General features: G+C 44.6%; 1 protein-coding gene across 3 annotated transcripts in view; it reads left to right on the top strand.

Moving 5' to 3' along the window:
- The window catches only part of ZMYM4 (zinc finger MYM-type containing 4), a 119,912-nt gene that overhangs the window by 64,789 nt on the left and 38,841 nt on the right, over positions 1-16,282 (top strand). For all 3 annotated transcript variants that reach the window (XM_083173487.1, XM_083173488.1, XM_083173486.1), the window contains exons 5-8: positions 2,835-2,913; positions 5,835-6,096; positions 13,868-14,042; positions 14,242-14,454. In XM_083173487.1, the coding sequence (XP_083029613.1) occupies positions 2,835-2,913; positions 5,835-6,096; positions 13,868-14,042; positions 14,242-14,454 (729 nt within the window). The remainder of the gene's footprint in view (positions 1-2,834; positions 2,914-5,834; positions 6,097-13,867; positions 14,043-14,241; positions 14,455-16,282) is intronic.

Genomic DNA, 16,282 nt, shown 5'->3' with positions numbered 1-16,282 from the left:
ATCTGGTAATAAGGAAATAGGACAATGCGATTCAGGGTGCTTCGTAGTATTTTTGCAGGTTTAGGTATAAAATTATTAGAGCTTCTTTCATAGGGCTTGGGAGAATTTCATTGTCAAATATCTGTTGAAAAAGAGTATGTAGGTGGGAAGAAAAAAAAGTGAGGTACAGGTCGAGTATCCCGTATCCCAATATCCGTTATCCAAATTATTCCGAAATACGGACATTCCAGAAAGTGAAAAAAAAATATTTTTTTGCTAAAAACTCACTGGGGACATTTGGAACAGCATCACTGGGGACATGATATGTAACTGGCACTATATATGTGCAAGACAATGATTGCTTGGCATTCAAATTCGGTGCTGAGATAGTACACACATTTTGTTTCACGTTTTGAAACCTTGTTTTTTGAACAATTAAAATATATTTGTGTGTATTTTATATGGTAATAAAATATATTTGTGTGTATATTATGTGTTTATACAGCATAAATGCAAGATACTTCAAAATACATCATTGAAATATTAAAATATTCCGAAATACGGAATAATCCGTTATCCAAAATTCTCCTGGTCCCGAGCATTTTGGATAAGGGATACTCAACCTGTATTTCTTATATAGTTCAGAGGGAATGCCATCCAATCCCGAGGCCTTACCACTAGGGGAAGCCTGTATAGCAGCAGTCATTTCTGTAATGGAAAGAATCCTAAAAAAACCTGTTGTTCACTGGATAACGACAGTAGTGGAATACCATGTAAATAAGCATGAAGTATCATCCAAGGCACAAGTGGCCTTAAAGTCATAAAGCATACTATAATAGGATACAAATTAATTTGCGATATCAAGGGTTTTTGGGACTACGTTACCATCTGAAGTTTGTAATTCAGTAACTTCACCTCTTTAAAATATGAGCCATAAAGCTACCCGGCCTATCACTGGAGGCATACAACGAGTGAGAGGTATATAAAAGCTTATTGCGCATCTTATCTATTAAACCATTCTTCCACTCCTTCCGAGCATCTAACCACAAAGACTTGGAGGTGTCCAATTTATCACTAAGATAACACCGTTCCGCTGCCACACAATTAGACTCTATAATAAGCTCCTGGTTTTTAAAGGAAGGATTTTAAACTAGAGACTCTTTGGGCCGTATTCAATGAGAATATTCATGGCTTGCAGCGAATCCTGTTTAGGATTCGCTGCACAGTCGCCACTGCCCGCCGTGTTCCGGAGCCTCGCTGTCCCCCCATTCAACGTTGCAGGGGCTCGCTGCCCCTGACCGCGAGTGTGAACCGCCGCAGGGAGATGGAAGTCTCCTGCCTGCCCCAGAACGTATGTGGGGGGGAGGTGGGCTCCCTGGGAGCCAGGCAGCACAGGCTGCCCCCCGGGAGAGCCAGCAGGGGACCAGGTATTCACTGCACCTGATCGTGCATATGTAATGATTGGGTGCAGTGAATATATGAATATCTAATGAGCGGCTCCCGGCCTCCTGCTGGCTGCTCTGTGTAAAAAAAAATATATATATATATTTTTTAAATATATATATTCATGTGCTATAAGCACATGAATAAAAATAGCATGCCCCTTCACAGAATAAAATTCCTGATTTTTTGACACCAAATGTAAAACAACAACTTTATTTTAAAAGTTCACTTTCTACTTCACCATGAAAAGATGCCGATTTGCTACACGGCGACACACGGCGAAAATCACTTAGAAAGACGGCGAGAAGTGCACGTTGAATAGGGTGATTCGTTTTCTGACCCAAAAAATCACCTTCCAATGCGAAAATAGCACATTTGCCGTGAAACAGGGCGAATTATCCTCATTGAATACTGCCCTTTGAATCAATGTCCCCCTAAGAAAGGCTTTAAAGGCATCCCATAGAAGTCCCACAGACACCCCTACAGAGTAATGGTCAAAAAACTCCTTCCATGCAGCCTCAAGTTCCAATCCTGCCCTCATACGCATGAGCTAGAATGCGTTAAATTTCCAGAATATTTGGCCACGCTGACTATTGAAATAGAAATGTAATGAGGGGAGTGATCTGAAATACCCCATCTTACATATTTGGAGGAGCGCACCCTAGGTAACATATCTAGTGTAACGAGGGCCAAGTCTATCCTGAAAAATGAAGTCGTAATCCTGCGACATTTGAAAAAGGGGATACTTTTGGTCTCACAGGGGGCGTTTTCATGGATATTTTGTCTGTTGGAATCATACTGTGTCATAAGTCGGGATCAGATATACACGAATCATATGCCTTCCTACTCCTCTATGAGAACAAGGAGATGGCAACAAATGAGTGCTACTCCATGCTGACCAAACATCCCCCCCCCCCAGCTAACCTTTTTATTCATCACGATGACCTGTAATGTTTACCTTTATATATAGGAAATAGAATCATTTTTTTTTTTACATAACATTAATTGTTTGAATTTATATAACAAATGTGAGCAATTTCTGGCATTTTTTTGTGTATATTTTGCACATCTCACAGAGCTGTTGGTGCTCAAAGGGTTAAGACCCCACTCAGTTTGTGTTTTGCAGGTCACCTGGTAGGTGTACAGGTGTGCTCATTACTTAGCTGGCGCTAATTCTTTCACTTGTGATTCTGACAGGAGACCTGAAAAACACAAACTGTTTAGTGTTTTGAGGACCGACTGAGATCCTTTAACATTATTATATGTAATGTGTTAAATGTAGTTTGCAGGTTTCTTTAAATTAACATAGTTGATCTATATTTCTTTTTCGTCACATCAGTAACCGCTTCGCACTATTGCTCCTTGTTCGTTCTCAATAGTTGCAAAGTGTGTGATCATTCTATGTATTACAGGAATATTCCCAGCAGCCAAAAGCTTCCGATGGGGAACTGAAAATCAGTGCAGTGTTTTCAGTCAGTGGAAGTCCCCTGGGTGAGTGGCATTGTGAAGTTTTTTTGTTTGTTTGCTTTTGGTCTTATTTGTGTGCGATACGATATTGGTCTACCATAATTGCATCCCCCCAAAAAAATTTCTAGGTACAAAATATACATCTCCTAGCTGACAAATTTCAAGCACTGTGTAATTCATTTTAAAGCCTATCTCAAAGGGTTGTGTGCAACCAGTGTCTGAACACCATTACAGTACTGCACTGATCCGCCTTAAGACCACACAGCATAGGACCACAAGAACCTAATAAGATTGTCAAGCACTGTGATAGGGGTATAATTGTTGTTGAGACAATAATAAGATAAGAGGATTTCTGGAGCCATAGGACATGAATACTTCTCAATTATTAAATCCATGGGATGATCTCTTTAAACCAAAGTATTCTACTGAAAATCTGCCTGACAGTTGTGTCATGTAATAGATCAATAATCCTGATCACTTGAGGAAAAAAATTAAATGTAATCAGTAATAAAGAAAATAATTACGTTTAATGGCTTTGTTGGATACCGACCATACTGTTTTTTTTTGTTTTTTTTTTTCGATGGGGCAAAAACTATGCATTGTAAATTTATTGCTCCTTTTAAGAAAAACCTCAATGTTTGGCCGGCATCCAGCACACCCGCTAAACTTGTAGGCTATTACATTCTAAATACACCACGAGTTGCGCGTGAGACACCAGCGATGCAGTGAAACAGCAGTCAGTCTGTACTACAGATGCCAGGCTTAACATTAACTGCACAGGAATTAAATTTAAATATGTACAATTTTGCAGATGTAGCACAATGGAACCGGGCATAAAAAAAGTTGCAGTCACTGAATTTCAGCACTTTGTATAGATATTATGACTTATTTGCCCATACAATACAATTTTTGCATATGAAATAAATCCATATATTCTTAGTAAGCGATTTTGTTTCATGCAAGTGTTTAATTTGTTCAATTTATATGCAGGTTCAATCAATAAATTCTCTCAGAGCAAGCAAGGGCCGTTTTGATGTGGCATTAATGTATAATAGTATGTACACACTGTGTGAGATTTCACCTTTGATTTGGACTATATAGTTCAAATTGAATAGACATTGAATGGGTATTGAATAAATCAAATAGAAAAGTAGTCTTGCCAGGCAAGACTTCATAGTATTAATATGAAATTCAAAAAGCAGTAGATAAATTGAATAGTACAAATCGAATCGAAAACCAAGTCTACCCATGTGTACACTATTAAACACATCTGTATCAATGAAATGTCTAGACCAGTTGTTCCCAAACTGTGTGCCATGGCACCCTGGGGTTCCTTGGAGGACTTGCAGGGGTGCCCTGGGTTGGTGGTCCAGGACCAATTTAAGTTATTTATGTGCAATGTAATAGTCAAATTGTGCACAAACAGAAATGAATCCTGTCCATTACTACATAACTGACCCTAAAGGCCTATACATACTTGCAGACTTTGAGCTGAAAATCGCTCAAAACTGCTGTTTTGAGAACCCCGGCTGGCTGCTCTGCTCTATAGTGTCGAGCAAAAAAACTCCACTGGGCACCAATGCGTTGTGTTTTTTAAGCCCGTAATATATAGATTGCTGGCACATGCCAGCAATCTATATATTACTGATACCACTAGGCACCAATGTAATATATTTAAGCCAGTACATATATACATTGCTGGCACAGGCCAGCAATGTATATATTATTGGCACCACTGCCCACCAATGTTTATATTTTTATATGCCCACTTCCACCAATGTCTACCACCAACTATATATCCATTAACGAACTGTGCGTACCTGGGTGCCTTTGCTGGATTAGATAGATAGTTTTGGAGATGGATCCCACTATGGGCAATACATCGCACGGCACTCCAGGGTTTGTGAAATCAAAGCAAATTTATTTGTGCAACAGTTTCGAGGCTCTAGGCCCCTTCGTTAGGCATTCTTGCTGTATGCATACAGCAAGAATGCCTGACGAAGGGGCCTAGAGCCTCGAAACTGTTGCACAAATAAATTTGCTTTGATTTCACAAACCCTGGAGTGCCGTGCGATGTATTGCCCATGCCATAGTGGCGTGGAGCAAGGTGACTGGCACCCGCACCCCATCCTCCCTAAAGCCAATTGATCCACACTGCACCACCGCTGACTTGCTCCAGCGGACCATGCACCATGCCACGCTGTCCAAATCAGAAGTTGGTAGAAATCATTACCATATTGTTATTGCTGCAAGATACTAAATGGGAGGGAGCTTGGTTCATTGTTTAAAGAAAGACCTTCATTCTTCATATTTGTTTTTGTTAATAACAAAATAATATCGGTTATGTTGTGTTTATCATGTCACATTAACTTTTAGCAAATACTAGATGAATGTTAAATTGTGTCTGATGCTGAGGTGGGAGTAAAGCAAAAAAGAGCGCTTCATTTTGCACTTGGCCATCGCTCTCATATCTAAAGGTCTCTGCACCTGCAGTGCAATGTGGGTTGTCAGGGTGCACAGTTACTTGCTCATGTGTCTTTTACTCCCACCTTCGAATGAGGCACTATATCTTGAGAAGTAAAAGCACAGATTTGAAGAGGAGGCACTTTTTTTACTTTTACATTTGTGTTGATGGTGATACAGTACATGCTTATTTTAGTTTTGTTATATGAACCTGTAACTGCAGCATAACCAGAATAAGTTTACTTAATTTTTTACTTAAAATGTAAAAATGTAGCTTTTTCCTCTGTTGTCCTCATCTTAGCCACTTATTATAAAATGAATAAGTCACCTTAGACTTCTGTGTCTGTATTAAAGTATTGGACACAGATGCTAAACACTTCTATCAAGTGGTGAGAAATTTGTTTTGAAATTTTCATTAAACATTTTATCATTTCAATAGCTTGCAAACTAACTGGTGTGATTGCTCATTGTCCCCTCAATAGCCCCCCAGCTGTCCAGTGGCTTACAGACTCCCCTCAGCTCCCCAGGATTGAACAAATCTGTCCCAGCAGTTCCCGCAGTGCCCACAACATCTATCAGAGTTTCATGTTCGGGCTGCAAAAAGGTTCTTCAGAAAGGACAAACTGCATACCAGCGTAAGGGATCTACACAGCTCTTTTGTTCCACCCTATGCCTTACTGGCTACACTGTACCCCCTGCCAGGCCCATGCCTCCTGCCAGGAGGACTTGTTCCAGCTGTGCAAAGTAAGTAACAATATAGCTATAAACTAGACATCATTGGGGATCCCTATGACCTGAAGTAAAATGGGGGGAACTCTTTCAACCAGACAAACGCATTTACTAAATGTCTTAAATTGGTTTAGATTCAGGATTAATATGCATTAGTGATGGGACACTGGTGGAAATGACAGCACTATATGGCTGTGATAGCATTTACCTGGTTTATGTATTTCTTCTGCCAACTATATTATTCAATATTGCCCAAAAAAATTGTGGTTGATCGAAATACTAAACAGGCTAAGTGATTGATGTTGGCGTCTTCTGTTTAAGGCAGGATCTTCTATCTCAAGGAACTTTCCATTATCACACTTTAATGTGGCTGGGTTTAATGAGATCATTGTTAATGCTTTGATATTGAAATGGAACATCCACGCTGATTCCAGTGCACATACTAGAACACCATCATCCGCTAAACATTTCCAGAGTGTGAAAAATGGAAATATCATGTGATCCGAATGGATTTTCCACTTTTTTCTTTATTATTATTATTTTATATTCCTTCTGTTGTAAGACAAATGTAGGTAGGATGATTTGAGACTAATATGAGCCAAAAACAGCACGGTGATTCCCCATTGTGCCGATCAGGCACTGATCTGTAGGTGTATCAGCGAATTGAACATTTTTTTTGGTCAGAAACTTTGAGTCTGGAAATTCAACATGTTGGAATTCTCCGATCGCCCCACCCAGCCATCAGCATAACAGGGAATTCCCCTGACACAGTCTTGATGTATGGGCTCCATAACTATCCATATGCTATTAGATCAGATTGACTTATGGGGTCCATACAGTAAAGGAGTATTTTGACAATTCCCTGTTCCCCTTGATTAAAAATGATTAGGATTTTGCAAGTCAGGGATTTTTAACACTCTGCTTTTTACCATTACCCTGGTATATTGTTGATGTTAAGTATCAGGCCCATAGATGTATAACCTGCATTTGGGAGTATTGCTTGTGCATAATGTTTTTTCCTATGTTTCCCAAAAGGTCTAGATGAATCTTCAGGTGCCCATACACGTACCAATTACCCAGTACTTTTTGTGCTAAAATAGCATCGTTGTGCATGGGATGTGATGCTATTTTAGCAAAAAAAGTACTGGGTAATTGGTACGTGTATGGGCACCTTTAGCCCTTCGTTACCTATCCGCACTTATGTATGTTTTATAGTAACTTTGGAAAATCTCTGATATGTTTGCAGCATTTGGCATATGCGCAACATTGCTCCCCTTCCTCTTTTTCCTGGAAAATCTTAAAAATAGGTTTTTGCCTTCCAAAAACCAAGCCTTCCGTGGGTATAGGTCTGTTATTTGATTGTGCACCTTTTAATTTTTTTATGTATTATAACTTTGAGGTAGTAGGATGTTGTTTTGAGAAATACAAATCTGTTTTGTGGATTTGTTGTTATTGCATCACCTAAGTTTCTTAGCTAGTTCATCAACACTTTACTACATTCTACTGTAATACTAGTAACTGCTTTATGAACGTCTAAAAATATCTCTCAATGCTAGTTTTCTATGGGGTTGATTCAATACGGTGAATAGTACAGAGGAAAGGTTCCACAGCCATTCTGATTGGCGTGCTGCTAACTCAGACTAGTGGATTTCTACTCCAGAAATCCGACATACTGTAACTAATTTTTATTATGTCCTCAAAATCAAAAGTGCAGTTTAACCTGCTCTCGTTTTGATAGCTAATGCGTACTTGGGTTGATTCAGATGTGCAATGTGGTCCCTGGTGGATATCTGAATGGGCACCCAGTGCGATTCAATTGTTTCTCCTTTCAGTCTCCCTTTAGCGTGATATCCTATTACATGCTGTGCTTTATGGCATGATAAAGCATGATAAAGCATGAAGCGTGTGTCCCCTGCTTCTAAACAGACGCTGGTTCCATGAATCCATCTTGCTGTTCTTCAGGCTTATTTGGCTACATCTCCGCATTTGACTGTTTCCGTTTCGGTGCACTCTAACCACTCCGTCTGACCCTCTTGGGCGACAACCACGAGGACAGGCAGGTAGCTCCCTGTCCCTACCTGCCTGCGACGCGGGCGCTGTCGGCAGGTCCGGTCGCAGCTGCATGCAGCTCGCCTCCGGTACCTGGCTGCAGGATCCACTGATCCTGAGTTCCCGTCGCCGCTGCTTGCAGCGCGCCTCGAGGACCACTCAGCATGCCGCACCCGACAGCTACGGCAGGGGTAAGTATAACACTGATTCCCCGCTTGCGGGGGATTCAGTGTAAAAAGCAGCGGCAGCGCACTTTTAAACACGGCGCCATTCCTGAGGAGCGAGAGCGCGGCATGCTGGGTACTTCCGCTTCCTCCTTCTTTGTAGGAGCGGCGGCCATTGAAGCAGCAGCGTGATCCGCGGCTCCCTCGAAGCGTCTGTGAAGTGCCGGTGACCCTGGTTCAGTGAGTCACAGCGGGACATAGGAGGTCAGGGCAGCTTGGACTGTGTCCAAAAAGGTCCCTTAGCCGGCGCAAGTTATATTTATATACAGTGCGCGTAGCGGCCTCGTGGCAGACTCTGCCTCTTTCCTATACCTCCTCTCCTGTCCGGTATTCCATCTTTCTCTCCTTTCTGTGTAAGATTGCGGAGTGTATGATGGCTGGTAAAAAGATTGCGTGCAAAAAGTGCAGCAATAAGTTCGCGCCACACGCGGAGGGCGCCATTTTATGTCCCTCATGTACTGCATCCCCAGCTCCCACCCCAACTACATCGGGGCAGGAACCTCCTGTATGGGCTTCACAATTGTCTACAGTAATTTCTCAGCTAGCTTCTGAGTTATCTTCTGCCAGACAAGATAGGGATGCAGCCAGGGATCAGCAGGCAGAGTTAACCTCTGCTGTGGAGAGTTTGTCTAGAGCATTGCATGCAGACACCTCTTCACCCCCTCCCCCTAGACTGGCTTCTGCTAGTAGGATGTTTCCTCAGGTCCCTCTGTTAGATGATACAGATGATGACATGCCAGCTCTAGAGGAGGGTGAATTTCATGACCCTGATGCTCAGCCTGATGCTGAGCCTGATGCTCCGCTTATGCAAGACACTGATGTCCCTTCTCAGGGTTTAGAGGACTTAATACAAGCAGTCCGGTTAACCCTCAATGTAGCAGAGGAGGTGAGACCGGCTGCGCGTCCCTCAGTGTTTGCTAAAAGGCAAAAACAGTCTGCATATTTCCCAGCCTCAGAGGAGCTGGATGAACACTTGCAAAAAGCCTGGTTACACCCAGACAAAAAGTTTCAGGTTTCTCAGAGATTTTTCACTGCCTATCCTTTTCCTAAGGATGCTAGAAAGTCATGTGAGACGCCACCTGCTGTTGATTCTTCGGTATCACGTTTGTCTAAAAAGACAGTGTTACCCATCCCAGGTGCCTCTACCCTAAAAGATGTGTCTGATAGGCGGTTAGAGAGTGCTCTGAAGAATGTTTATACAGCCGCTGGTCTTTTACAACGTCAGGCACAGGTGGGTTGCTGGGTCAATAGGGCCATGGAGGTATGGGCATCCCAGGTGGCCTCCTCTCTAGACCCAGGGGCAAGTGATATGTTGCTCTTAGTGGAACACATACGTGAGGCTGCAGGTTACTTGGTTGAAGCCTCTTCAGACGTTTGTATGCTTGCGGCCCGTATTTCTGCTCTCTCAGTTTCTGCTCGCCGTACTCTTTGGTTGAGACAGTGGAATGCAGATGCCGACTCCAAAAAGGCGGTGGAGGCATTACCCTTTGCTGGGGAGGCCCTCTTTGGTCCAGAGCTGGACAAAATGATTTCGCAGGCTACAGGGGGTAAGTCTCAGTTCCTGCCCACTGCAGCCCCTCCCCCACGTAGGTCATTTCCTACTACTGGAGGGCAGTCCTTTCGGTCCTTTCGGCCCACCCCCAGATTCAGGGGTAGGTCTAGGGGAGCGGCTACTAGCTCCAGAGGCTTCCGAGGAAGAGGCAGAGGATCAGCCAGTGCTCCAATACTTGATGCAAAGGTTACCTCAAAGCCCTCAGCATGACTCCCCCAGCTCCTGTCCAGATCACAGGGTGGGAGGCCGGCTTCTCTTTTACCATCAGGTATGGGCCGGTTCATGCAAGGATGCATGGGTAAAAGACCTGGTAGCAGTAGGCTACAAGATAGATTTCTTGTTGCCTCCTCCTCAACGTTTTTTTCCCACAGGTTTGCCAGCTTCTCAGGAAAAAGGCAGGGCCTTACAGGCCGCCATCCAAAAGCTCAGGGATCAAGGGGTGGTTATCCCGGTCCCGGAACCAGAAAGGGCAAGGGGTTTCTATTCCAGCCTTTTTCTGGTTCCCAAGCCGGACGGCTCAGTGAGACCCATCTTGAACCTGAAGCAGCTCAACCCCTTCTTGCGGTTCACTCGCTTCAAGATGGAGTCTCTCCAGTCTGTCATTGCAGGCCTGGAACCAGGGGAGTTTCTTGTATCCATCGATATCAAAGATGCATACCTGCATATCCCAATCTGGCCTCCTCACCAGGCTTTCTTGCGGTTTGCTGTCCAGAACTATCACCTACAGTTCCGAGCCCTCCCATTCGGCCTCTCCTCTGCGCCTCGGGTATTTACCAAAGTGATGGCTGTCATGATGGAAATACTCAGGGCTCAGGGAGTTACCATTGTCCCTTATTTGGACGACCTTCTGCTGAAGGCTCCGTCCAAGGAGGTTCTGCTGCACAACATCCAACTGACACGTCGGACCCTGGAGTCCCATGGCTGGATGCTCAACATCCAGAAGTCACAGCTGACCCCATCGCAGAGGATCCTGTTCCTAGGGATGATTCTGGACACTGTCCAGAGAAGGGTGTTCCTCCCCATGGACAAGATCTTGTCCCTGCAGGAAGCGGTTCGACTGGTGCTGCAGCATCGAACAGTCACAGTTCTCCTTTGCACAAAGCTGCTGGGAAGGATGGTGGCCACGTTCGAGGCGGTGCAGTACGGGCGGTTTCGATCTCGCCCCTTCCATCTGTGTCTGCTCCGCCAGTGGACAGGCTCACACCTGTTTCTACAGCAGAGGATCTCTCTCTCCATCAGGCTCGAGCGTCACTGGCGTGGTGGCTCAACTCCAGCAACCTGCAGGAGGGGAGGAGGTTCGCCATTCACAATTGGACGCTCCTCACCACGGACGCCAGCCTCAGGGGCTGGGGAGCGGTCACGCTGGGCCTCCACTTCCAAGGACTGTGGACCCCGGAGGAAGCACAGATGTCCATCAATGTGCTGGAACTGCGAGCAGTGTATTACGCAATGCTCCGGGCAGAAGTGGTTCTCCGGAACAGGGACATCAGGGTGCAGTCCGACAATGCCACGGCGGTGGCTTACATCAACAAGCAGGGAGGCACCCGCAGCCGTGCAGCGATGAGAGAGGTAAAGAGGATTCTGTGCTGGGTGCAGGAGCACGCAGGGGCCGTGTCCGCCATTTTCATTCCAGGCGTGGAAAATTGGGAGGCGGACTACCTCAGCCGGCGGGACGTACACCACGGAGAGTGGTGTCTGAACCCTCTGGTCTTCCAGACCCTGACCCGTCGGTGGGGTTGTCCGCAGATAGACATGATGGCCTCCAGACACAACCATCAGTTGCCCCGGTACTGCGCTCGGACAAGAGATCCACAGGCGGTGGCTGTGGACGCTCTCACGGCACCCTGGACGGATCAGTTCCTTTACATCTTTCCTCCAGTGCCTCTCATCCCTCGGGTTCTGCAGAGAATCCGACGGGAGTCGGTGACGGTGCTGTTCATTGCCCCGGACTGACCTCGCCGGTCGTGGTACACGGTACTAACAGGCCTGTTAGTAGACGAGCCATGGCCTCTGCCTCTCTGCGAAGACCTGCTAACACAGGGTCTGTTCGCCTGTCCCAACTTACAGCAGCTTCATTTGACGGCATGGCTGTTGAGAGGTCCATCTTGAGGAAGGCAGGGATCCCGCAGGCGGTGATTCCAACCATGATAGGAGCCAAAAAGCAGGTTACCTCGGTGCATTACCACCGCATCTGGAGGGCCTATGTGGCCTGGTGCGAATCCAGGAGGGTTTCTCCGGTGACCTTCAAACTGGCCAGATTACTGCTATTCTTGCAAAAGGGTTTGGCCTCAGGACTCCGGCTGGGGTCCTTGAAGGTTCAAGTATCCGCCCTCTCCATTTTTTTCCAGAAGAAGCTGGCTTTTCTTCCTCAGGTACAGACTTTCTTCCAGGGGGTGTTGCGGCTGCAACCTCCCTTCAGACCTCCTACTGCTCCATGGGACCTGGACGTGGTACTGGCTTTTCTCCAGTCCTCTGTATTTGAGCCCATGGAGGAGGTGGAACTAAAATACGTCACCTGGAAGACTGTCATACTATTGGCCTTGGCTTCAGCTAGAAGGGTGTCGGAGCTCAGTGCTCTTTCTTGTAAGGCACCCTTCTTACGTTTCCATGAGGATAGAGCGGAGCTGCGCACCTCTAGTGTTTTTCTCCCAAAGGTGGTCTCGGCTTTCCACATTAACCAACCTATTGTGGTGCCGGCCTTTCGGGAGGACTCACAGGAGTCTAGGGCGCTGGACGTGGTCCGGGCCTTGCGAATTTACGTGGCCAGAACAGAGTCTGTACGTAAGTCGGATGCCTTATTTGTCCTCTATGACTCCTTGCGTCCTGGTTGGCCAGCCTCCAAGCAGGCCCTGGCCAGGTGGATCAGATTGACAATTCGTCAAGCTTATGTGGCCTCCTCTAGGGTGCCACCTTCTTCAATTTCCGCCCATTCTACAAGGTCGGTAGGTACCTCCTGGGCGGCTGCCCGTGGAGTTTCTATACAGGATCTATGTAGAGCGGCTACGTGGTCTGGTCAGAGGACCTTTGTCCGCTTTTACAAGTTTGACACTTTTGCGGCGGCCGCTTCGCGGTTTGGCCGTTCTGTGTTAAGGGGTTCTCAGCGTCATCCCACCCGTGTTGGGAGCTCTGGGACGTCCCCACTGTAACTCTCCAGTGTCACCTAGTGGAGGAAAGAGAAGAGGGGATTTTGTACTTACCGTTAAATCCTTTTCTCAGACTCCATAGGTGACACTGGACGCCCACCCGACGCTGTCTCTCCGGTTTACTGTTTGGTTTTCAGGTTGGTCAATTACCTGAGGTTAAAGAGACTACTGTACTCAGTCTGAGTTCTAAGTTTTACTAAGTTTTATGGATGAGTTCATTCTGTTATGAATGCTATTCTTCAAACTATATGTTCACTCTATGTGAGTGTGTGTGTGACTTGTTATGTTATGTTTGACCTCTCGGAAGTGGGTTGTTTTTCCTTTCTTCCAGCTCCCTCCGGGCACATACTTAACTGCCTAGGAGAGGAAGTAGAAGGGGAGGAGTTAGTCACTATTAATTTATTCTAAAGTGCCCAAGCTCCCTGTGGTCGCCTTCTATTCCCCACTGGAACTCTTCAGTGTCACCTATGGAGTCTGAGAAAAGGATTTAACGGTAAGTACAAAATCCCCTTTTTTTCTGCACCTGCAGAGCCTGCGAGAAAAATGTGTCTGCTGTGGCTTATAAGCATCTGATCAGAGCAACAATTGAATTACTCCAATAGATAGCATATACCAAATGGTAATACAGCTCAAAATCATGTGATTGTCAGCTCAAGTAAAGAAAATACAAAAGTAAAATAAACACTTAATCATTTTTACTTTTCCAGTAAAAAAGCAGTCAGAACTTGATAATGGAAACTTCAATTTATTAGTGTGCATGTACAGTGGTTTCAGTTTTTTTAAAAGCATGCTTATTGTTCAATTTGTCTCTTCATTAGAGTCATCGCAAATCCCAAGGACGTTATCACTGCTCAGTTTGATAATCCTAGTGGCAGTATGGACTTCTGTTGCCAATCTTGTCTGTCATCTTATGAGCTTAAGAGGAAAGCTACTGTTACCATTCACACCAATAGCATTTCCACTAAGTGCAGTGTGTGTCTAAAAAACGCAGTGGTAAGTGTGGCCTAAGCAATAACTAAGTTAGTGTTATGTGGCATTCACCAAATGAAAAAAAAGAAACAGAATTGTTCCTTACCCAGTACGTACTGGTCCACCATATGTATACGAACGTTCTTTTTAGGTTGGGTTCATTATTATTTTAGGTTGGATTCATTATTTTTTGTTGCTTATTCAATGTTTCATCTGTTTTTAGATCCGACATGAGGTAAATTATCAGAATGTGGTGCATAAGCTCTGCAGTGATGTCTGCTTCTCAAAATTCCGCTCTGCTAATAACCTTACCATGAACTGTTGTGAGAACTGCGGGGGTTACTGTTATAGCGGCTCGGGTCAGTGCCACTTGCTGAACATTGATGGCCAGTGCAAGAAATTCTGCAGTTCCACTTGTGTCACCGCATTCAAACAGGTAATGACATGCTATTATTTAAGTAACAAGAAATTTTTTAACTTTATTTGGCAAAAATAAGTGTTTATTTTTCTTAACATTTTTTTTTTCCCATGATTGTTTCTTTTATATTAATGTAGTTCATTCAGTCTCTTAAAACGGGTCTGAGCCACTAAACCCCTTTCACATTGCAGGTGAAAGCCGGTATATTAGTTTTAAACCCCTTTCACACCGCACATAAATACCGGGTCTCAAGCAGGTTTGCCGTGTGAAAGCAATGTAATGAGACGCTCATTACATATGTGCATATGTAATGAGCGGCCCCTGCTCATCAAATATTCACTGCACTGATAGCAAGCTCAGTGCTCACTGCTGCCTGAGTCCCATATACCGATTCAGAGCTGTTCACACTGCATAAAAAAACGTCTCTGAACCGTGTAGGACTCTGCGTATTACCCGTTTCCAAGTACCGGTTATTTGTAACCGGTAAATGCAGACTAGCGCTTTCACACTGCAGCTCTAACCATTTTAAAATGCTAAAAAATTAGCAATATACCGGTTAAGAGCTGCAGTGTGAAAGGGGTATTATTTTATCTGCTATGGGTGGGAGGGATGGGTAGATATAGACTTTTAGTAAGTGTAGTTAGTGGGATAGGGGTAAGTTGAATTAAGGGATCCAAGTATGCCTAAATTGGGGACAGGTTATACAGGGTGGGGGGTTATGTGATAGGTTTGCTTTGGGGTTTATTTTACTTTTTCTTCCTGGTATCCAAATTATTTTTCATTTTAGGTTTGTTTAGATACTGCGACTAGCCTTAGAATACAAATTAATGTTACCTATTGTATGGGAGGAATATGTTAATTTCAGTACATAAGCACTGTGTTATTACATATTCTGTATTGCCTATATTTGTCTATCCCCGAATGGCGCGTTCAGGCATGGGTGTGCTTCAAATAACACATGGTGCTACACTTTGGTATATGAGAGTGACACATTAACCCTTCTTATACATATTAGACTGTGTGCTTCTGATATATAAGTATCTGTCATATATGCAGTGTCATTAATGCTACAGCTACCTCTTTATATGTACGGGGTGTTTGTTATTGTTTGTGCAAAAAATGTTAATAAATATTATTGAATTGAGCGAAAAAAAAGAAAACTTCACATATGGGAAAACAATTATTTTATCCGGCTAGGATTTTTCTCAGGCTGAGACCATGGGCCCGATTCAGACCTGGTTGGTCTGGTCCGAATTGGAATGCTACCGATTATCGGGCTACTGCACATGTGAATTTGGCTGCAATGCGCGAGCACGAGGCCCGGCTGTGTTCGACTAACGCAAATATTTTTTATTTGCAAGCCGAATGCAGGGTGATTGACAGGGAATGGGCGGTGTGGATCCCAGCAGTTTCATAGGAGTGACCGCAAAAACGGTGGGAGTTTCAGGGAAACCGCTGGTGTGCTTAAGCTAGGGTAGGGATGATGATGTTGGTAACAGGCTGGAAGTAGCTGTTTTGATCGCAGCTGCCGAGTAAGTCCTGGGCTACTTGGCAGCTGCGAAGACCAGAGGAAAATCACTTCATGGTGAGTGTAAATTGAAAGATTTTGCTTATAGCCTCACGGATGCGATTGGATGTGTCAGCACATGACCCCCCCGCATGACTTTAGCGAACCGTCAATATTGCCAGGTCGCTGAAGGGGCCAGAGAGCACAAAATGCAGGGTCGCTTCAGGTTTGAACTATTTCAAAGTCCCAGTGCAACCCTGCATTTTGCGATCTGAAAGCGGTACTAAGCCTGGTGAAGTGGCTGGTACTCATCACCAGCCAGCTCCTAACTGCCATATT

The sequence above is a fragment of the Crinia signifera genome, chromosome 2 (assembly GCF_055691185.1).
Source record: "Crinia signifera chromosome 2, ASM5569118v1, whole genome shotgun sequence".
Taxonomy (NCBI): domain Eukaryota; kingdom Metazoa; phylum Chordata; class Amphibia; order Anura; family Myobatrachidae; genus Crinia; species Crinia signifera.
The sequence above is the reverse complement of the archived record's forward strand: the minus strand, read 5'-3'. Positions and strand labels throughout refer to the sequence as shown.